The 22254-nt window shown below is 54.2% G+C and overlaps 2 protein-coding genes across 3 annotated transcripts in view; both read right to left on the bottom strand.

The window, feature by feature from the left end:
- Positions 1 to 487: 487 nt before the first annotated feature.
- LOC104049081 (transmembrane protein 17B-like) lies at positions 488 to 2359 on the bottom strand. Its single transcript, XM_064466685.1, has 4 exons — positions 2242 to 2359; positions 1808 to 1911; positions 1137 to 1250; positions 488 to 739 (listed from the first exon to the last, which is right to left on the bottom strand). Exons 1-4 carry the CDS (start codon positions 2357 to 2359, stop codon positions 488 to 490), a joined length of 588 nt encoding a protein of 195 aa, XP_064322755.1.
- A 3487-nt stretch (positions 2360 to 5846) lies between these two features.
- The window catches only part of AIFM3 (apoptosis inducing factor mitochondria associated 3), a 44068-nt gene continuing 27660 nt past the window's right edge, over positions 5847 to 22254 (bottom strand). Inside the window, exons 10-21 of one of the 2 annotated variants that reach the window (XM_064465953.1) lie at positions 21658 to 21749; positions 19222 to 19352; positions 18001 to 18116; positions 17596 to 17667; positions 17226 to 17289; positions 16217 to 16293; positions 15362 to 15479; positions 14258 to 14356; positions 13785 to 13860; positions 11863 to 11922; positions 9088 to 9192; positions 5847 to 7393 (exon numbers count right to left, since the gene is read on the bottom strand). In XM_064465953.1, the coding sequence (XP_064322023.1) occupies positions 7354 to 7393; positions 9088 to 9192; positions 11863 to 11922; positions 13785 to 13860; positions 14258 to 14356; positions 15362 to 15479; positions 16217 to 16293; positions 17226 to 17289; positions 17596 to 17667; positions 18001 to 18116; positions 19222 to 19352; positions 21658 to 21749 (1050 nt within the window). In that variant the 3' untranslated portion in view covers positions 5847 to 7353. The remainder of the gene's footprint in view (positions 7394 to 9087; positions 9193 to 11862; positions 11923 to 13784; positions 13861 to 14257; positions 14357 to 15361; positions 15480 to 16216; positions 16294 to 17225; positions 17290 to 17595; positions 17668 to 18000; positions 18117 to 19221; positions 19353 to 21657; positions 21750 to 22254) is intronic. The other variant, XM_064465954.1, reaches the window with a different exon arrangement.

Below are 22254 nucleotides of genomic sequence, written 5' to 3' on the forward strand. Positions count from 1 at the left end.
AGGTTTTGTGGTGCTACTCTTGTACCTCACAAGCACCCCAAGTGCTTCCCCATGAGCCACCCAGATGCCTGGAAGCACCCCAGGGCGTAACAAGACTGTCCGTCCCCCCCCGCCCCCACTACAGGTGTGGTCAGGGATGTTTTAAGAGCTGAGCTTAAGGGGCAGCCCTGGGCTGGTACTTGCACCTTGCAGGGGGTGCAGTGGCTCCTGGTTCCTGCCTGGGCTGGTGCTTAGCGAGGACAAGCACAGCCCTGGGCTGAGCGTGGAGGTGCTTGGCCCTGCGCTCCCACCTGCCCTGGGCTGTGCTGACCCAGTGCAGGCATGGGACGTGCCAGGTGGGTGCCTGTGGGGTGCTCCAGGAACCCTGTGAGCTGCCAAGCTGCCTGGCTCAAAAAGAGTGTGGAGGCACAGCAGGGGTCTGAGTGCTGTTTAATGCTTCCTGCTGGGACTGGGGGGGATGGAGGGGTCCTGGAGTGTCACCCCCTCCTCAGCTGCCTCGCTGATGTCCCCTGCCACCCTCCTTGAACTGCCACAGGTAGAACTGTGCCATGAGCTGCTTCGTCATCGTCTTCAGTGCAAGGAAGGCAGCTGCAATCTCGGCAACGAGGAAGGCCAAGAGAAGGCTGTGCACGGCCACCTCCAGCGGCAGGCGGATGATGTGGCTGTCCGTCAGCAGGAAAAGCAGGAGGGGGAGCTGGATCAGGAAGGAGAGGAGGAGGAAGCCGGCCAGCTCAGGCACCTGTGGGAGCAGAGGCCGTTGGGGTGGAGGACCCTCTGCCCTAGTTGCTCCCTGTGTTGGCTGCTGCTGGCCTTGGCACCTGGGTACCAGTGGTTCCCCTGCCATGCGGAGTTGGGCCTGGATGGGGTGGGATGCTGTCGAGCCCGGTGCTGGCGCGTCACACCCACAGCATAGGGAGGGATACAGCAGGAGACTTGAGTGGGTCCCCTTTGTCCCCTGCCTCCAGGTCCTGCCTGCACCCCCGATTCCCTGTCAAGGCAGCTCCAGGAGGAACAGGCAGTGGCCGGCACTCCGGTCCTGAGCGAGGGGACAGCCAGCATAGCCACAGCTCCCTCAGCAGGGCTCTCCCTCGCCAAGCACAGGGGACTTGGGGCCAGGGCAGAGGGACGGTGCCTACCTTCTCCTGCAGGTTCCCCATGTAGCCCAGGTAGAGACGGGAGCCCTCAGCCAGCGAGAGGATGAGGAAGGCAGTGACCAGCAGGAACTGGTAGTGCTGAGGCAGCAGGTGGTACTGTAGCGGGGGCACAGCCTTGTCCCAGCCAGTCCCATCCCTGACACCCTGTGTCCACCTCTCTATGCCCAGTTTCCCATCCTCTGCACTCCGTGCCCACAACCCCATCCCCTTTACCCTGTTCCCTGTGCCCCATGCCCACATCCCCATGCCCATCTCCCCATCCTCTACACCCCATGCCCATTTCCCTATGTCCGCCTCCCGTGCCCCATGCCCAGCTCCTGGTGCCCTCCTGCCCGTGTCCTCTTCCACATGCCCAGCTCCCCATGCTCTGCCAGCTCTCACCCGTGCTGGTGCCCAACCCTGCCCACTCTGCCCTCAGTTTAACCTTCCCTTCCTGGAAAGTTCAGTGGTTGTTCTCGTGATTTCCATTTCTGGGAGCAAGAGGCGAGCCATCTTGTCTTGTGTGGGACAGGGCATTTTGCTCATGTGTGTAGGGGCCCATTAATTTTGAAGATGCTTCCCTCTCCCCTGCTCAGTGTGGCCCCTGCATGCCCAGGGAGGTTGGGCACAAGCAGGCTCACACTCCCCCCACCATGTGCCCCATGGGACAGTACCTTCAGCTGCAGCATCATCCCCTCAGCCAGGCACCAGACTGGGAAGTAGTAGACGTTGAAGTAGAGCATCATCTGGAGGGGCAGGCTGGCCAGGACCTCGTGGGCTAGGCAGGGCAGGCAGGGGTGGGCAGGGCTGCCCAGCACTCCCAGGGTCTCGCTGCCCAGAGGGAGCCCTGCTCGCAGCTGGCAGAGGGCAGAGCGATGGCCCCTGCCACGCCTGGGGGAACGGCTGCATCGCAAGAACTGCTGTTTGCAGCAAATCCGCTTATTTTTGCTCCCTCTCATCAGTGGGTGGGTGCAGGGACCCTTTGAGTGCTCCTGGCTCAGAGGCACCCAGGTGCTTTAGTGACGTGCTGAGCGGGCTCACAGTGATGAAGCAACCCCCCCACCCCACCCCCGCCAACCCCCTCTGCAGCTGAGCCCTGCTGCCGTACCTGGGTGGTAGGTGTGGGCAGCGCCGCTGTCCTGTGTCTTGTTGTTGATGAAGAGGGAGCTGCTGAATGCCACCAAGCCCCAGCGAAGGTTGGGGCGCAGAGGGTTGTGCGCAGCCATGGCTGGCAGCCGAACCCCGCTTGCCCCAGCGCAGCTCAGCCGGGATTAGCCAGAAGACAATTAGCAGGATGACAGGTCGGGCTAATGCACGGGGCCACTCAGCCATTGGCTCACCGGGGACAGGGCTGCGGAGCTGGGAGGAGGATGTGGGGAAGGAAAACTCACCAAGCCCGCACTGGAGCCACAAGGATACAGAGTGTCTCCTCTGCACAGCAGCTTGAGGGGGTGAGCAGCAGGTTGGACCCATCACCGTGATGGGGATGCAGCAGCGTCCCCAGCCTGCGCACCCCGCGGGCATCGCTCTGCTCCGCTGCACGCTCTCCCACGGGGTTGTACCAATATAATTATTGCTCAAAACTCCCTGACAGATGAGAATGCTGAGGGAGGGGATGATGCTCTTGGTCAGAAAGGCTTCTTCAAAGCCTCCAGACTCATGAAGCATTTTACGCACCGCTGTGAGCTTCCCTGCTAATGGCCCACCCCCCGTGGGTCTCCACACTGGTCAGCATCCCAAGACCCATCCAGGCTTGGGGGTCCTGGGGAGGGCAGTTGGGGATGGTGTGTGAGAGACAGTGATTGAGCCGGGGGTGAAGGGCAGGGAAAGAGGCTGTGTGCTTTGAGGCCTTCGCGGTTAATCAGTCCTACCCAATAGGCATGGTCTCACCTCATGATCTTCAGCCTCCAACCCATCCCAGAAGGTACATCAGAGCAGCTGCTGCAAATATTGGAAGAGAGTATTGTAAATGTGGTCTTAAGGGCCAGGCACTGGCAAAGGACATAAGAAACCAAAGGAAAAAGAGGATTCTTCCTCTTGATAAAGCCAAAATGAAGATGCAGAGCGTATTGCCATGTGCTGCCAGAAAAAAAAACCAACCCACCAACAAAAAAACAACCCCCACCTGGGGCTGAAAGCGTGGAGAGACCAACACATGACTAGCTGAAGTCCATCAAAGGCTTCCACACACAAGGACACAGTCTCTCAAGGCAGGTCGATGCTGTGAGAACAGCCCAGGGTGAATGCCCTTTCCCCAGCTCTTCTGAGCAGCTGTGACACCGCAGTGTGGCCCCACAGCCCAGCCCAGGGCAGCCGCTCCCCTGTCCTTCCATTACTGGTTAAAAAAACAAATAAAAAACTATGCAAAGTGGATTTCACAGAAAATCTAACCAAATGTGGAAAAAAAATACACCCTGCTATAAACATTAGCCTGTTATTAGACAAGGACACTGATCTAAGGGAGGACAATGGATGAGCAGAAAGGCCCATGAGGTCCTTCTCGTCTATTTGGCCATGCCTGGACAGGACATCTGAAGGTGCCACTGGTGAGAAGAGAGTCTCCACTGCATCGAGGATGGTGTTTAGCCACAGCCTGCAACACCAAACTCCTCCCAGCCTCGGAAGTGACACTGGGAAGACTTGCCTGAAGATGGTTGGCCACCACTATTCAGTTTGGATCGGCTTTAGCCAAGACAAGGGCAGCCAGCCTGTGGGACAGGGGGACAAGCGTGCCACTGCAGGAAAGGAAGAAGACGAAGCTATTTGTGTTGCCATGACCTTCTTGGGGTCTGTAAGAAGGAGCAAAGTGAGGAGTAAATGCCAGTACACAAAGAGGCAGTGGTCACCCAAGGAGCGTGCAAGGTGCAAAAGCAAGGGCAGAGACAGCCGGACAAAGGGTGAGGCCATAGTGCCTGGGAAACCACCTTGTGAGGAACAGTGATGTTTAAATGAAGGCTTAGGGCATGAGGGACTTAAAAGTAAACCTGTCACTTGGTGCAATGCCGCGAGGAGTACAGATGGGTTCTTAGATGTGCAGGAAGGGAAGGTGTGCTGTGTCTACTGCATGGCTCCCTGGGTTCTGCCAGCACACGGGGCAAGATGTGGGCAGGGTGACAGGCAAAGCCCAGCATCTGAGAAGCAGAAGCTGGCAGAGAGCTTCGGGCCTGGGGGCATCATGTCTGCATTGGCAACACAGGTGAGAAATGTAGACGGTACCTGGGCCATCTGGTGAAGCTAAATGTGATAGGGCAACGCAGCTGGGGATCACTAACAAGCTGCATGTGCCCAAGCTGGGTTTAGCTAATGGTTCACGTTCCCATTGGGAACAGGTGGTTTCTTAAGAAGAGTTGGAAATTATCTGTTCTGGCATGGGAGGTTGCAAGATGTGCCTGGAGAGGTGGCAGAGGAGACAACCCAGCCTTGCCTAGCTCCAGGACATGCTTGCCACTGGTAAGCATTTGCTGAAGTGCTAGACAAGGGGTCCCAGGTCCAATACCATCCTGCACCAGTGCGGAGGAGCAATGCCCCCAGGTCAGTGTCAGGATGCCCAGCTATTCCGGCAGCTCTGTCCATGATGCAGCACATGTCCCATGAAAAGCTGAGGTGGTGACTGGGGCTTATTGTGTCAGGGGGTGATGTTCCCAGCCCCCGCTGAAACAGCCCTTCATAAAAAGGGGGAATGGAACTTGTTCCCCACACTGCACCCATAAGCTGGGGCAGTAGGTCCTTCTTCCGCGCCTGCATGGTCTTCAGCCCCGTGAATGTGGGGGTGATGCCCGCTGTGCACAGCTCATGCTCGACAGTGGATGAGGCCTCAGCAGAAGAGAAGGAGGCAAAGGCCATCTTCCTGAAAAACAAAGCGCCCTGCCGATCTGCCCAGGAGGACTCCAGAGGATGCCAAGCCTTCAGGTGAACGGGAAGACAGAGGCCTTGGAAAAGCTCAGCCAAGCTGTGCTGGGGGAGCACGTGGGGTGCAGGAGCTGCCAGTCTCATCCAGTGTGGAAGATGTGCTAGAGAGCCCGGGGGGAAACCACAGAGCTCGGGGTGGGGGAGGGGGTGCCACCATGCGGTGCCCCAGCATCCCCAGGCACCTCCAACCAGGTCCCCTGGGGAGCTGCCAAAGCAGAGTCAGGTCGCCCCACCAGTCAGCCATGGGATGCAAAGCCACATCTCCCGGGGAAGTGTGCGGAGCCGGGGCGGCAGGCTGGGCAGCTGCCTCCACCTGGGGCAGCGCACAGCCCCAGCCCCCCTGCAAAAGCCCTACCCGGGGCAGCAGGCGCGGAGCAGCCCTTGCCACCTCAGCCCTCAGAGAAAGCCCTTACACGTGCTGCCCTGGGGACGGGGACACTGACATGTGCCTTTTGGGACATAAGATGAAACTTGCAAATTCACATCCCTTTGTGGATCCAGCAGATACGGAACAGTTCAAGAAGAAGACCCGGTTCATTGCCGTGTGCTAGAGCATGCACGTCCCTGCCTACCATCCCCTCTGGTCACACCACCTGGCAAAAACCTTGCAGTGAAACCAGAAGAGACCAACCAGAGATGTGACAGACAACTGGTGATGTTTCTAACCGGCAAAGATCAGGAAGTCTGGAAATAAATATAGGTGAGCTGGACACAAGTGGGAAGCCTCCACAGAAGAGGTGTTTGCACCACCTGGCTGACCTGCAGAGGTGACCCAAGCCTTGTAAGGAATCAGAGATCATCCAGTTCCCAAGAATAGTACTGTTTTAATTAATAGGGGGTGAATCAAATTAAAAATACAAATCTTGTTGCTTTGGGCTCAGGGTAAAACACTGGCTGCTGGGGAAGACACCTCCCTCAGGACAGAGCACTGGAGGCTCTCCAAAGTGTGTTCTTTCCCTCAGGCTCTGCTGGGCTGATGGATGCAGGGCTGTGTGCTGGCCAGGTCCACTCCTGAACTGGAGATAAGGCTCTTCTTCCAGCAAGGAGCAGAAAACATGACAGCAGGGCACTGACATGGAAAGCTAAGAGGAGAAATGCAGCCTTGTCCCTAGGTGACAGGAGGAATGAGTGATGAAGGCCGGAGGACAGCCAGAAATATTCCTCCTGCTACTTTCCCTTGAGTAACATTGCAGCAGCAGCACTAATCCTAATCATTGAGGGGAGAGACACAGAATCACAGAATAACAGGGGCTGGAAGGGATCTCTGGAGCTCACCCCGTCCCACCCCCTACTTGAGCAGGCACCCCCAGAGCAGGGGCACAGGGCCGCGTCCAGGCGGGGGGTGAATGTCTCCAGGGAAGGGACCCCACAGCCTCTCTGGGCAGCCTGTGCCCCTGCTCTGGCACCCGCACAAGACATCACAAGGATGGCTGGAAGGATGGCCACCAAGCCCAGGGGCTGCAGTCTGGCTGTTGTACCTCTCCAGGGTGCTCCCACTCTGCACCCTGGGGGCTGACCGAGAGCTGCCAGTGCCCAAGCCCAAACCGAGCCCAGAGATGAGGAGCAGCACTCCAGCCCCTTGTCTGCTCTGGAACAGGATGATGCTGTGGGTGCTGGGATGGGAACCGAGGAGCTCCAGAGCCCTTGGCTTGGGCAGGGACCCGCTTCTGCTGGGTGGGGCTGGATGGGGCAACCAGCCTGGAGGAGGGAGAATGTGAAACACAAGCTTTACAGAGACCACCCAGTGTGACCCCATCTGCCTGGTCCCCCCAGGTGATCTCTGGGGTGGGTGGGCACAGGGAGAGCCATGGCAAGCACTGCAGCCATGTGGAGAGGGAACAGATGTCAGGATCCACAGGGATGCACATCGGAGCTCTGCCTGGAGCAAAGAGGATTTGGGAAGAGGTAACCTGCTTGAAAGCACAGGGAGCAATGAAAAGCACTCATGTTGTTTACGGGGGCAAGGGCCATGCGTGGGGCAGACCCTCCTGGGGACTCCCCAGCCCATTGGCAGCACCGGCAGCCAAGCAGTGCCTGTGCCTGCTGCCAGTGCCAAACCCTGCTCTTTCTGGGAGCTGCTTTTCCAGTGTCCCATGGGAATTGCAACCACAGACCCCCAGCCTAGTAGGCACCCTGGGCAGAGGAGCCATCGGCGGTCTGCTGGGAAGGTAAGTGTACAGTGACAGGCGCCGAGTTCATCCAAGTCTCACAGCGAAATGACTCAGCTGCTGTGTTCCCACTTGTCTGTGGAGCTGCCATCCCGCCTCCCCACAGCGAGCGCAGCACCTGGAAGGAGCAGCCACAACTGGCGTTAGGAGCCTTTTCCAGTTAGCCAGGACATATCTCCGGTTCTAAAAAAGAGAAAAAAACAGCAGTGCTGTGAGATGTTTCCCAGCGTGCCCAAGCAAATGCGCTCGGTGTGCCTGGGCGCTGCCCTTGGCACTAGTCCCATCATTGGTCCCATCCCAGCACCCATGCTGCTCTGCACAGACACGCAGCCAGCCTGGGCAGGACGGCAGCACCCCTTCATCCACCCTCACTCACACATCACCAAAACTGTCCAAAAACTCACGTGCAGATCCTCAATTCCATGTAAAACTGAGTTCAAACAGAATTTTTTTTAAATTATAACAAGCCATTCTGGCATTCAGCTGAAAATTCATGGAAATCCACTGAACAGCAGGGGCCTCCCCACCTGAGCAGGGTCCCAGCCAAAAGGCAGCTGCTCATTCCCAGCAGATACGTGCACCAGTACCCTGCAAAGGGGCCGTAGCAGCCGCGCCTGCCCGCCCCCAGTGTGGCTTCTGCCACCCCGAGCCCCAGCACCCCAGCAGAGCAACATTGGCCCCCCATGGCAGGGGGCTGCAAAACAAGCACACAGCCATAACCTCACACAGGAATTAGGGACATGGCCCAAGCAGGGCTGTCCCTCCTGCCAGCCCTTCACACCCAGCACACCCGGGACCCCAAACTGAACGTACTTGCCATGACGGACAAACAGCCTAAAAGGTGCGAAAGCAGCAGGAGACAGAGAGAGAAAAGACATTCGGGTTTAGGCGGTCCAGCTTCCTCCAGGCTCGCTGAGCCCCACCGCGGGGGCCAGCAGCTCCCCCCACCACCAGGCTGCCTATGAGATGCCATCTCCCTCCCAGCCACAAACTGGGCGGCCAGCGACCATTTCCCGATGTACTGGAGATGATGGCCACCGCCCTGCCCCAGTCACCGGTGGCTGGGTGGACCCTCAGCATGCTCCCCATCCCAGGGGTTCCTGGGGACTCCGAGCTGGCTCAGGCCTCTGTGGGGGCTCAGAGTGCTTCTTTCTCCTAGCTTTTGAAGAAGTCTGCTTTTATTCCAGATGTGGAAACACCCCAGGGACAGGGACCCACATTCCTCCCTCAGCTCCAATTCCCACTCTAAAGGATCCTTCCCAGCTGTTATCATCTCCCTGGCATTTGCCTTCCAGCACAGCCTGTTCTGCACCCACCCTCTGCATGCAGGGGTACACTCTGTCTTGTGCAGAGTCTTAAAAACAGCGATGGGAGAAAAATGCACTTGGTCTATGAGCTACGTCCCAATGAACCAGCAGCTGAGACACCAAGGGCTGGTGTCCTGGCACCACGAGCTCTCCAGGCTTTGCTCTTGCAGAGGGTTGTGCATGGGCAGCACACCCAGCCCCTCTCTGCAGGTCCCCTCCACTGACCAGGTGCCCAGAGGCACCCCAGCATCAGGTAGTGCTGCCTCAGTGATGTGCCGGTGCCTGGTGGCAGTGAGCACCACTGTCCCATCGAGTCTGGGCAAGGATTTGGATCCTGGTGTTTAAGACAAAACCCATCTGTAGGGAGGCAGCTGGGAGGCAGCATTGTGGGGACGGAGTAAGAGGGGCAGGAAGGGAGATGCAAGAAGGATACAGTGTGGGGAGCAGTGGGAAAGAGCTGCAAAGCACCCATCAGGGTCCTGCCTTGGGGTGCTCAGCCCTGCCCTGCACCCCACAGATGTTCTCAGCCTCTGTCCTGGCCCTGCCAGTTCCCATAGCATGTCTACTTACTCCACATCGCGCTTTCGGATGGTTCTGCCAGCAGCCAGGACCTCAGCCACCTTGGACACAATAGGGTCGTAGTTCATGCTGGCCACAGCCACCACCTCATCACTCCTAGGGCGAGGCAGAGCAGAGCAGTTAGAGCAGCCCTGGGTGGCCACGGCTCCATCACCCAAAAAGCAACATGCTGGAGAGAAGTGGAAAGCAAAGAGAAACACCCACTCCAGGGTCAAGACCCATCTCAAGGCATGAGCACCACGGGAACTGTGCAAGTGGTGTGGGACAAGGGACAGGAGAGGGCTAAGCTGGCATTGCAGGCTGGCCCCACTGTGGTCTCACTGATGCTCAAATGCTGGCAAGGTGAATATCACTAGGGTGCCCAGGGGACAGAGACAGCTCTGGGCACCTTGGCATCTGTGGGAAAACACAAGCAAAGGTGAACCTGATGGTGGATAAAAACTTGGACATCAGCCAGGATGCCCAGGGGTTGCTGACGTCGGGCAGGTGATCCCTGTGCTGCTGCCCTGTACCAAGGGAGTGGAGAAGCAGGGGGTCAGGATTTCCCTGTGGGACACTCAGTTGTGCTACCTCACATCCCCTTCCTGATCCCGACCTCCACGTGGGCAGCGTGTCCACCTCCAAGCCACTCTACAGGCATGCTCCTCCCGAAGCACTGGGACAGCTGGGGTGTACAACGGCAGGGTCCCACCAGCCCCAGTGATGAAACCCCTGTGTATATGGATGTCCAGCAGCACATCCCAGTCCAGCTGATCATCACCCACCAGGATGCCAATGCTGGTGGCACAAAACATCCTCAAGGGCTGAACGGGAAACAAATGAAGCAGAAGGGAAGAGGATGTGGAGCTTTGGCTAAAGGTCACAAGCCAAACAAGCTCTTTTGTTTGAAAAGCTCTTCTGCTTTGAGGTTTGCAGAGGTCAACCTGAGCATAGATCTTCAAAGACTGAATGCAGGAGATGACTCATAAATAGATAACCAAATCAGAGACAGCACATGGGTAAGATATTAAACACTGGTGATATTGTTGAATAAGTTGAAGAGTAGAAGCACCCAACAAATCAAGGCTAGCTCTTCAATCTGCTGCCAAAAAGCTCTGTGACCAACAGAGCAAAGAGCAGCCGGGGGCAGGGTGAACAGGAGGAGGAGAGCAGGAGCCATGTTTCAGAGGACGATTCATCTCTGTGGAGCCATGGGAGTTGAAGTCATCTCTCATAGCTGTCCCACAAAGCCACAGGGTAGCTCCAACACAGAAGACTATCTATTCCAAAAGGTCCTGATTCCTAAATAAGCTTACTACAAATAATGGAGAGCCAGTCGGAAACAGAGCAGCGGTCTGGCTTCCCTGTCCCATGGGTGAGCACAGGTGTGCAGAGCAGACCAGGAGCCCAGAATCTTCTCTGGAGCCACTGCAGCTTGTCCACAGCTTAGTTAGTCCACATCAGCCAGACCCAGAGACAGACTGACACTGGCCAGGCTCCAGCACAGGGTGCTGCTCCATGGGAATGGTTGAGGGAAGGAGAAGCTGCTCCATTGCCAGGAGCTCTGGAAGAAGACTTGGATGACATTGGAAATCCCAGCTCAAGCATCCCCAGCTCACTGCAGAGATGTGTACCTACAGCAGAGGGGGTTTCTGATAGCCTGCGGCTCTTTCATCCAGTGTTTTCCTCTGTGTTTGGTTTCCTCAGCACAGCCAGCTCCTAGCTGGGAAACACGAAGTGGCTGGGAGAGACCTATCCATCAAAACCAGGGGGAGATGTGCAGTTCCAAGGGAATGAATAACCAAGGTGTGCAGGGGGAAAGGAAAGGAAGACTTAATCCCACCAACCACCCACTGACTCGGCCTCGAGCCCAGCCAGTGCCCGACACAACCAGCCAGGAAGGCAGATGCAGCCCAAACATTTCTGTCAGCAAGACATGGAGTAGCTGGTCCTTTTGCGAAATAACTCATGGGCTGCTGATGAGATGCAGCATCCCACATCAGCAGCGGTTTTTAAACATTTTTGTCTGACAGATGGGGAAACCAGGTGGAATCCCCCTTTTTCAAAAGGTCTTTAAAGGCAATAAGAATGCCCCTCCTGAACCTGGGATTTGGAGCAATCAGAACTCTTGGTGTAGAGGCTATGGGAAGATGGAGCACTGTGGATTAGCACCGTGTCTACATGGTCTTCCCTTCCTCTGCAGGGTTCAGTGCAATGGAAGTGGGGAGTCATGAAGACGACAACCACAGCAATTCACTGGATCTCCAAAGATCTCCAAGGTCTTAGGGGGTGGGATGATATTGGTCTGTTCTGGCTGAGGTGCTGCAGTGAACACAGTGTCCCTGTCCTGTACACCTCCTGGCATAGGGCCTCACGCTGACCCCTCCACAGCTCACGCAGCTCCGAACAGGGGTAAGCAAACAGCTTGCTTCTTCAAACTCTGGGAAAAAGAGCCTTACTGTGAAAGTCGATGCTGAAGACAGGCTCCAGGAGTGGGAACCACCCATGTTCATGCAACAGCCAACACAGCATGCACCAGAAGTAGAAGAGTCCAAACCACTGGGTGTGCATGGCATAAGGAAGCAGGCGGGGATGATTGATTTGGGACAGTGTACTCAGTCCAAAACCATTAGCACCAACCAGAAGAACTATCACCGAACGAGAAAAAGAGGAAGAAATGCTCCTGGTGGCCTCTCACAGAAGCAGAGAAGGGGACTTGATTACAGCCAAGCAAAGCAGCAGGAGAGGTACTGGCTGGCCCCCTGCCAGCCAGCGCTCCCCCAGTACCTCCGGCTCTCAGCACGGGATGCTGTCTTGTTACCCAAAAGCCATCTCCGGGAGCCCTTCCTGGGTGGCAGAACAACACAGCGCTTAGCGGCAGACCCCTGCTGCCCACTGAGCCCAGCTTTCCTGCGTGCTGGCAGCCCTTGCCCCCAGCAGCCGCCAGTGGCACGCTGAGCGGCAACACGCCGAGCGCGGGGCGGCTGCACAGAGCAGGGATTACGCACCTTCCTTGGGGCTTTCCTTTTGAACAGGCTTTACAGATGTTTAATTAAAGCAATCTGACATTTCCTTTCTAATTAAGGTTGGGCTAAACAGCTAAATGCTTTGGTATGGAAAGGAGGAATAGAGGTTTCAAAGATTATATGCTGGAAAAAAAACCATGTGCCAGTGTGGCTTGTGGATGCCTGGCCCCATAATGCTGCATTTGCCGCATGCAGGGGGCTGCCAGTGCGGCCAGGGCACCTGAGACAGGGCAACGCGATGGCTGCAGTGTGACTTCACAGGGGATGCAGTGGCAAAAGTACACACACCTCTGCAAACCACTGCAGTAAAACTGCCAAAAAGGGGTTTTTCTATTCCCCTGGCTCACGCTCGCTGAGCAAACCGTGTATTTTGAAACGCTGCTCTGGCAGTTATGTGATGTAAATGCACTTCCAAACGTTGAGAGGATGAGGAGTGACAGCCCTGCGGCTGTAGAAGGGGAATGTCCCCTTGCAGCAGCTCTCCCCAGCACAGGTGGTGCCTTGGCACAAACCCACACTTTTAGGCAATTTTGGCCAAGGTGCCAGCGAGCTCAGAGGTGCATCCATGGGCAAAGGGCCCCACGGTGCCTGCGGAAGCTGGAGCCCCATTGCCTGCAGCAGGTTTGTATCTGAGGTGCACAGGCACCAGGAGGAGAGTGAGCGCCGGGGACCCAGCCGGCTTGTGCCATGGGGTGATAAAGAGAGCCCTGTGCCTCTCCAAGCCTGATGGGCACAGCCACTGCCAGGCTCCATCCTGCAGCGACTGCGGCAAGCGGCCGCTCTCGGAGAGGGCGGGGGACAGAGGGGCAGCGAGCCCTGGTGAGATGTTCTCTGCAGAGCGGGAGCGGACTCCTTCCCAGAGCTCCCTCCTGATCCCTGCCTGAACACTGCTGCCAAGTAATTTGATTGCTGAGCTGGGCAGACCTTAGTTTCCCTGGTTTCACTCACCCCATCCTTAATATTAGAAAGCCCTTGAGGAAATCCCCTCTGACTCCAGGCACGAGGAGGCTCTGCGGCCATTGATTTCAGACAGGGATGTGACAAAGGCAACAAAAGAATAAACAGCAGCAAATATTCATGGTGCACAGTCTTGCCAGTCTAAACAGCCAGCACGGCTCAAGAACAGCAGAGGAAACACATCCCAGCTGTCAACGCATCTCAGGAAATTATTCCCAGATAGGCTCCCAGCCTGGGGGAGAGCTGGATTTCACTACAGGTGTAATGAAATCTCCAAAACTCTTGCTAACCATCACAGGTTGTTAATAGACAGAAGAGGTTTTTGAGCCTAATTTGTCAAACCAGAAGCAGAAATCATGATGCCTGAGCTCCCAGCCCAGCCCTGGACACAAATCATTTAACACAGTGATGAGATGGGAAAGAAGTCTTTCATGGGAATTGCCAGCAACAAATTAATAGAAGCCATTATCTCATCTCGGATATGTGAACAGATAAAGTGTTTACATCTGGCAAAGACATTAGGTCCAAAGACCAGTTTGACTTGCTTTACACTTAGCACATTGTTCCTCTGGAGCCTTTTATTAATGTCCTACAACCTCAGTGTTCAGAGAGGAATAAAACTGACTGAAGAAGCTCTGGCAAAAATATTTTCCAGCCTAGCAGAACAAGCTTAGACGAATGCCTGCGTAGGTATGTGGAGAAGACTTACTTGGTATAAACACTTACTTGGTATAAAATGCTACAAACTTCAGTTCATCTAAATCTCCCTGAATGACAACATCATCGAATCCTTCCCCATGGCCTGGAAGGCAGAGAAGAAGTGGATTCAGCAACAATTCCCCTGGACCAAGCTCTAGCCCCTAAGACAGAGTGTTTCAATCCAGAGCTACAGGAGGAGCATCCTGCAGTCACCAGAAGATGAGGGTACCAAAAAGCACCCCTTCTTGTTCAGGGAGACTGTCTCTGTTCACGCTGGGCCATCCCTCGTGACCACAGCCATCCATCAGCCCCTGCACCCCATGGACGTGAGCAGGCAGGTTTTGGAGGAGATACCAAAACCCTCAAGAGCCAGGAAGGGAAGCAGACCCGAGGCAGAGGTTGGCGTGGAGGGCCCACAGCAAAGGGGGTGGCCGTGGCTTCTCCACCCCAGGGCACTTCTACCGACACAGACACTACAGCAGCCTTGTGGAACCCCTTACCTGCATATCGGATGCTCTTTCCAAACATAGCAGTCCACAAATACGGGACTGTGTTGATCTCCATGCCATGGGCCAGCATGTTCAGTGCGGCGATACGGCCTGGAAGAGAGAAGCAGCAGAATAAGTAAGAAAGCTCCACGCTGGGGCAAGTGTTGTGGTCTGCTCTCAGGTCACAGCACAGCATCGACATCTCTAGTCCCAGAGTACAGGGAAACTAAGACCTGCTTAGGCTAAAAAAAAAACAACCCACCATACAGCAACAAACACCAACAAGGAACCACACTGCATCGTCTGAGGCTGGGCTCAGACTCCTCCCCAGCGGTGCAGCTCCTACCTGCATCACCTTCTACCACCTACCAGCTCACTCACCGCCTGTTTCAACCCAACTTCTGCAACAGTGACTGGGCTGGGAGCTTGCTGATCTCCCACCGCAAACAGGGATGGGATGGATAAACCCCTTGAGGGCATGGAGACTGTTAGGGCACAGTCCCTGTCACAGAGGCACGTCTGGACCAGCATTAAAGGGGGCTGTGTCCAAAGGCTAATTTTGGAGGTGTAGTTCCAAAACCTTTCACACAGGGCACCCACCCAGAGGTGGGCCTCCCCATGGTGTTGTGCCCTTGGAAAGCTCAAGGGCAGCTCATCACGCCAGGGTTTCCAGGCTTGGTGTTATGATGTGGAGAAAGGTCTCAGCTCTGCAGCATGCTCCTGGGCCAGCCTGGCAGCATGGGCAGCCCAGCTGGGGATGTGAGCCTGAGCTTACATTAGGATGTGAGCTCCTAAGTGCCCCGGGCCAAGGAGGACATCAGGCTCCTGCAGTGGCTGCAGATGCCAGGAAGCACACAGTGCGTGGGAAAGCTTGTCCCTGGGCACCCCTGTGCTTGTAACGACATGCATTGCCTAACGATGCCTCAAGAAGGCTGACAAACGAAGACAGGATAAAATATACACGCTTCAAAATGTTTAATACAACTACCCAGTTTCCTTGTTGGCTGTTCTCTCATTTTCTCGCTAGAGGGCGCGGAAATTTTCCTGGGATCTGGAAAAGGCTCTTTTCCATAAGCAATTTGCAGTTGCAAAGCGAAGGGACTGAAAAGCACCTACCATGCATATGTGCCATCTGCCAGTGAGGGACGTTCACCTTCTTGTTATTCCTCAAGGCCAGCGGGAATGTGACAGCGTCACCAGCTGCAAAGACTCCAGGGATGTTGGTTTGCATCATCTGCAGGGGGGAAGCAGAAGCGTGCATCGGTGGGGTCTGCACCCTCCACAAAGAGAAACAGGGAACCGCTCTAGAGCTGCCACGGTCCCCAGGAATACATGGACAACCTCTGCTCAGCTGTGGGACCCCCAGGTGGGATTTGATTTAGTGTTCTTCACTTTCAAAGCAGACCATGCAGGCAGGGATCTACAACGTCCCTCTGCCAGTGGGTTACCCAGTAAAAAGAGACATGGACTGGTGTCCTGGAGCCCCTCGTAGAAGTCCGGGGTCTGTCAGTGTTTGCAGATAGAGCCTGGCGTATAGCACATATGAGCAATAAGCACAGGGGCAGGTGGCAATGAGCCCCAGCCCCACCAACACGCTCTTCGCTCATGGCACACACCACTCATCAGCACTAACACTGCTCCTATTGGAGTCACTGGTGGTGGGAAGGAAAGATGAGATCCTTTGGGATCCTTGAAAAGGTAGATCTTTCTCCATTTCTTTCCCCCCAAAACATCCACACCATTCCAGGACAGCTCAGAGCCGGACCCAAGCCACGGCATCCAGGGCTGGGACTTGCAAACCCCTCACGGGCAGGGGGATCCCAGGTGCTCCAGCGTGATGATCCCAGCATCTCAGCAGATGAAATGCCCCTGTGACAGCAGTTAGAGCCCCAGGGAAGCTCATCTCGGAGGAGGGCAGGCTCAGCTCCTCCTGCTCTCTGTCCTGGCAGGGGCTGCCCCCACCAGGCTCACCTTGTTGACCACGATGAAGCCTTTGGAATCGATGTTGATGCCACTCTGCTTGAGAAAGCCCGTCGCTGGGACCGCACCTACAGGAGAAGGCAAGGGCTGCCGGCATGGTAGCCAGGCATCCCGGGGGGCTGGCCCCAAGGCCAGCAGATCTGCCCCCTGCTCAGACAACCTGTCTGCCCCAAGGGAAAGGCAGCGGGCTGCTCCGGGCATGGGGAGCCGAGCCAGGGACCCTACAGAGCCCCCACTACATCACCCTCCACACCCCCGGGGTCCCTACCACCCTCCAAGCCATCAGTGCACTGCTGTAATCTGCCCATCACCTTTTTCTAATGCCTGAAGATAACTTTCAATCCACTTCTCTTTTATAGATATTTTGAAAAGAAGATGTTTAAAAGGGAGCCATCAGGTTTCCAGACAGGGCTGCTCTGCCTCCCCCCACCATCTGTACCTTTTCTTCAGATTTCACTCTCCTTTTTTAGTCTTTTTTTTCCTCTAGCCTTCAAAAATCAGAGCAATAAAACAGCAAAAGTAGAATTAAATTAATTCTGTGATTCTTCCAGTCTATGACATTTTGAAAGGGATTTTTTTCCCCCCCAAGTGTAAAGAAGAAAAATAGTCTCTTCCACAGCAGCAGCAATAAAAAATAAAAAATAAAAAAGAAATAAATAAAAAAAGGCACAAAAAAATTCAGTTTGGGGAGGCTTTAAAAAAACAACTTGAGAGGATGAAATTGGTTTGAATGGGATATTTTTCTGAAAGAAACCAAACCATTACTATTTTCTGAATAGATTTTCAGTGGCATTTTGGGGTGGGGGCTCTAAAAAGGCCTTTTCAGCTTTGCCACGCAGACTCACACGTGGCAGCCGAGCGGGGCTGGCACATCACCACCAGCACGCCCAGCTACCCAGTCGCGGGGACCCGCCACCGCCACACCCCCTCCAGCTCATCCTCCACGGAGCAAAGCACCGCCAGCCCGCCGGGCTTTGCACCTGCAGCAATGGCCCCTTACCAACACCGACAACACACACGTCGGCACGCAGGACCTTCCCGCTCTTCAGCACAACCTCCTTCAGCTGTGTGAGACAGAGGAACATCACCGTTATTTTAGGGACAAAGCGCCACCCTGTAGCAGCGACAAGCCAAGCTGGCAGCTTGCTTCATTTTTGACCCTAATTCCTTATAACGGCAGCAGGAGGAGGGTGGGAGCAATGAAACCACCCCACACACCGCGCTGGAGCACATCTGCTCCTGGGGACTAAGTCCAGGAATATGAATCTCAGGGGCTAGGAAAGAGTAGAGGGCAAAACCCCTGCGGTGAAGGGAACAACCCTGGGGGTTCCCACAGCAGTGACCCCGGGGACCCCCTGCCTGCGCCCTACCTTGCCCTCCTGCTCCCGCAGCTCCGACACCTCTGTCTGCATGTAGAACTTCACCCTGTTGCTCTCGAACATCTGGAGGGGGGACATGGGACAGAGCAGTAGACATCAGGACCCCTGGTGTCCCTGTGCCCCCTGCACAGCCCTGCCCACCCTCCAGGCTTGCCTCAACCCGTGCTGCAAAGGGGGTCAGCACCATCTGTGTCCCCAGCGTGTGTCCAGAAGAAGGTGCTCTACAGCACGTGAACCACGAGAGGGAAGACAAAGCCCATTCTTTCTTTCTAGTGCTTGCTAACATCACAACTTAATCAATAAACGTCAAATAACAAATTAATCAATGCAATAAGTGAAACAAGCAAAACCTGCTCTGTCACCAAAACCACCCCCTGGATGGGAAAGCAAGGTCACCTTCATGACAGCGCGGCCAACCCTCTCCCCAAAGAACTTCTTGAAGGGGACTTCCTCCAGCTCCACCAGGGACACCGAGTGGGCCCTCTCCGCGAGGTAGGCAGCCACCTCCATCCCTGGGGAAGAGAAGCAGGTCTGAGCAGCCGCAGGAATCCCGCCGGCGCTGCCCCGCGTCCCTGGTGCTGGCTGCAGCGCAGGAGGAGCAGCCTTGCCCGCTCCTGGCTGCGGCGGTTGGAGCTGCTCTACTAGGAGGTCTGGGGTGCCACCAGACCTGCCGGCCACAGGGGGCCACGCCATTTCAGATGAGGTTTATGATTTATGGCAATTTGTTCTTAGATGCAGGTTTTGAAGACTGAAGGGAGGAACTGGCTATGATGATGGACTTTAGATGAGGGAAGCCCTCCTCTTACAGCTGGGACTGTCTCAGCAGAGGTAATGAGCTGCGGGCTGAAAACTGCCCTTGTGACTAACTGTTTTCTCTGATCAGAACAGGACAATTTTGGTGCTGGCAATCGCACGGGAACCTTCACCAAGACATTTTCTATCTATGGGGTGTTTTTTTTTGGAAATGGATCTTTTCGATGGCCTGCAGTTTGCAATTGCCCCCCCCACCACCACATGCTTTTCTGTAGATGGGATTGATTGAACCATTAAACCAGGAATATTTTTTAAAAAGAAGAAAAACAAATACTGACAATTTTATAATAAATTCCCTGACTAATAACCATTTATGCTTAAGGCTTGCAGGACCCACAATAATTTTGTTAGAACCACATCAAGCAGAAAGAAGAACCATCACAGAAACAGTAAGATTTTTCCTGAGTATTTTAAAAAAATCACCACCCTGCTAAAAAGTAAAAGAGAAATAAAACCACAGGCTTTCACCTACCAACAAGACCCTCCCATGTGAAGCCACATCTAGACACACTGGATTTGAAACTACCCGAGCACCAGTACTGGACTTGCTGTATGCTTTTCAGACTGGGACAGGAATATCTGTGTCCATGCAAGCTGAATGGCCCAGCCTCCTCAGTAAAATCAATTTATTCAGCAAGGAGACGTCCTTACCACCCACCTGGACCTGGAGGTTGTACTACCCCGAGGTCCAGTCTGGGGGAGGGTTACCTCTAACTGGGCAGGTACACACTGGGCGAGGCACTGGGACCATCTGCAGGAAGACAGAGGACAGCTGAGATACAGACACCTGCAGTGAGCGCTCACCCAGGAAGGATGCTCCCACGATGACCACGTTCTTGCTTGTGGCCAGTTTCACGACACGGTTGGCATCTTCAGGCGTCCGGATGTTGAAAACATTTTCCACCTCCTTGCCTTTGCAGCTGAGAGCTTTGGGCCTGAAAAACATACATTGAGAGTGATACAGGTGCTTTTCTTGACCCCATGGTGGCAAATGGGACTGCAGACCCCCTTTCCAGGGCTCCAGCAGCATCTCAGCCTTTCCTTTCTTCACCTTTCTCTGGGCTGGAGACATAACATGGAAAAACCTAAATGCTGGTGGACAAGAGCCAGAGCACAAGGGCAAATGCCAGCACAGCAGGGACTGCTCAGCTGCTGCGCCCGTCCCCACCCATGGGCTGCTGTGCCCATGGGGCCAGGGTGAGCTCCCTTCTGGGGCAATGCAGCACAGCACAGGATGGGTACTGCTCTGGGAACTTGTGCTGAACTGCTGGCATGTTGTAAAATTTTCAGAAGCTTAATGGGACACAGAAAACACTCTGTCCTCCAGCAGACACTTCGGAGCCAGATATTGAAAGTTTCATAAGCTTCTGCCGATGCAGGGTCCACTATCTGTTCCCAGGGTCACGCTGCTGATGCTGTAGCAGTTTAATTGTGTCCTCCCCATGCACTTGCTGGAGCCCATATATTTTTAAATATCTGACCCTGCACATCTGACTCTGGAAACGGGACAGATGATTCTAAATAATTTATGTACCTTAAAAACATTTACCCGGTGTACCTGCAGCCTATGCATAAGAATTCTGAAACAATTGCCAATGGCTTAATCCTCTTTTGAACCTAATTAGGTGGCTGGTGCAGATGGCATTTTGGCTGTAGCGCTGCACACCCCAGCACCAGCCATTAGCATTCAGTGGGGCTGTTGCTGTTATTGGCGGCACACAGGGTTGCAACAGGAGTCTCTGCTCCGGCTGTTCTACAGCAACCCTTCCCTGGACAGTAAATTTTGCAGGGGCTGCATTTCCCCTACTTCGTTTTGTGCCTTGATGTTAGGAGCACACAAGGAAAGGGAGCCAGGATGCCTCATCTTCATCTTAAAGAGCCAATTTTGACAATCCCCTATTGAAAACAAACTGACCCGCTACTTCCAGGGTGCTAGGGATGACGCCTGTCTCCGGCGATGCTCTGCACCGCAGCGGCAGCTCTGCGGGGCGGGACAGGCACGCCGCCTTTCCCTACGGCCGGACCAGGCGTCAGCCCTGAAAGCTTCCCTCCGGGGGGGCAAGCCTCACAGAGGGGTCTGTTAGGCTGGGGCAACAGCAACACCTAATTAAGGCTGCAACAGAGAAGCGTTAAGCTTTCATTGTCAAGAAAGATCTTTAAGGTTGGCAGGAAATGAAAAATGGAAATTCAGACGGATGAATTATCTGATTATCAGGGTTGAGCGTTATTGAGGGGTGAAAAGAGGAGCAATGTGGCAAAAATGACCTCCAAAAAAAATTCAGGATACATCCATTTTGGAGGCTTTTGTTAAAGAAAATATGTTCAAGGTCCCAGGCATTAATTTTAATATTCTAAGATGAGGAACTTAGCGGGAATTTCCTGAGTCTCTCCCATACGCTCTCCAGCTGGCCCCCAGGGAACAGCACGGCGTTAGGGTGCTTCTGGCAAATCCTTCCACCTTTTCACATCTCAGTTTTCTACTAGTTTCTTTAACACCAAACACACACACACACACACCCCCAACTGCTTCAGCTGGTACTTTTTGTTAACACCCTTTTGACCTTGATGCAGCCATGAAAGACTCCAGGTAGCAAATCCCACAGCCGTCCTGCCAGCCCCTGTGTCTGGCGGTTACCCGATTTCTGGGTGGCTCCTGGGTGACACAAGGGCTTTTCAGCTTTGGCTGAGCAAACGTACCCAGCATAGCTTTATAGAGATATGGATATATATCATATAGATACATATGAGGCAAGGCCTGTTCACAGGACAAGGGGTGGTGGTTTTAAACTGAAGGAGGGGAGATTTAGACTGGATATAAGGAAAAAATTTTTTACAATGAGGGTGGTGAAGCCCTGGCACAGGTTGCCCAGAGAGGTAGTGGAGACCCCATCCCTGGAAACATCCAAGGTCAGGTTGGACATGGCTCTGAGCAACCTAATCTAGTTAAAGATGTCCCTGCTCACTGCAGGGGGGTTAGACTACGTGACCTCTAAAGGCCCCTTCCAGCCCAAACCGTTCTATAATTCTATATGATATATATCTATACGCAGCTACAGGTACAGATATAGATACAGACGTATCCGATAGGTGTTCCTTGGCTTTTCTGCAAACACTCCTGCAGACAATTTCAGTGTCCGAATCCAACCGCCATATCTGACTCCTTATCCTCAGGCACAAGCTCCTCACATTCTCAGATAAAACAGTTTCTCTTGATCTTTAAAGTGTTTGTTTGTAGCTTACGTGTTTCCAGTCGCTATCAACAGTTTGTTGTATTCCATCTTAAGTCCATCCTTGAAGATGGCTATCTTGCTCTTGATATCCACAGCTGCCACCTGTAATCATTCCTAAATAATGTTAAGGGATGAAATCCCAGACATTCACTGAGCTCCTAGCCCAACCAACTTATCTGTTACGTTTTAGTCCCCTGTGTTCTTGTCCACAGCTTAGCCAACCCACACCTTAAATATTCCTAGCTGCCTTTTCAAAAATCCTTGAAGATATCCCAGTATAAATAAAATAATGAGGATAAATGTTTAAGCCATCACTGTCTGCATTGCTTGCAGGCTGATTATCCTAATCAGAAGCCAACTGGTCACCCCAGATCCTTGTGAGGATGCTTGCAAATGGCAGGTAAGAAATGATGGTCACCATGGAGTTTGCACAGGGTGTCCTTCCTGCCACAGGAGGAACTGCATTAACTGTGGTTTTGAACAACTACAGGCAACCTGTGCTTTGGAACATAAAACAGGGAGGGCTGGGGGAGACCCATCATTTCTGCAACAGCATCCATTGAGCCGAGAACAGAAACAGCTGCTACATTTCCTAAACACAGCCTTT

Source organism: Phalacrocorax carbo, chromosome 15 (assembly GCF_963921805.1).
Source record: "Phalacrocorax carbo chromosome 15, bPhaCar2.1, whole genome shotgun sequence".
Classification (NCBI taxonomy): Eukaryota; Metazoa; Chordata; class Aves; order Suliformes; family Phalacrocoracidae; genus Phalacrocorax; species Phalacrocorax carbo.

Coding starts and splice junctions, on each gene's coding strand:
- LOC104049081 (XM_064466685.1), bottom strand. CDS start 2,359: ATGGCTGCGCACAACCCTCTGCGCCCCAACCTTCGCTGGGGCTTGGTG. Junction 1,912..2,241: donor TGCCCACACCTACCACCCAG/GTACGGCAGCAG, acceptor TGCCCTGCCTAG/CCCACGAGGTCCTGGCCAGC. Junction 740..1,136: donor TGGGGAACCTGCAGGAGAAG/GTAGGCACCGTC, acceptor CTGCTCCCACAG/GTGCCTGAGCTGGCCGGCTT.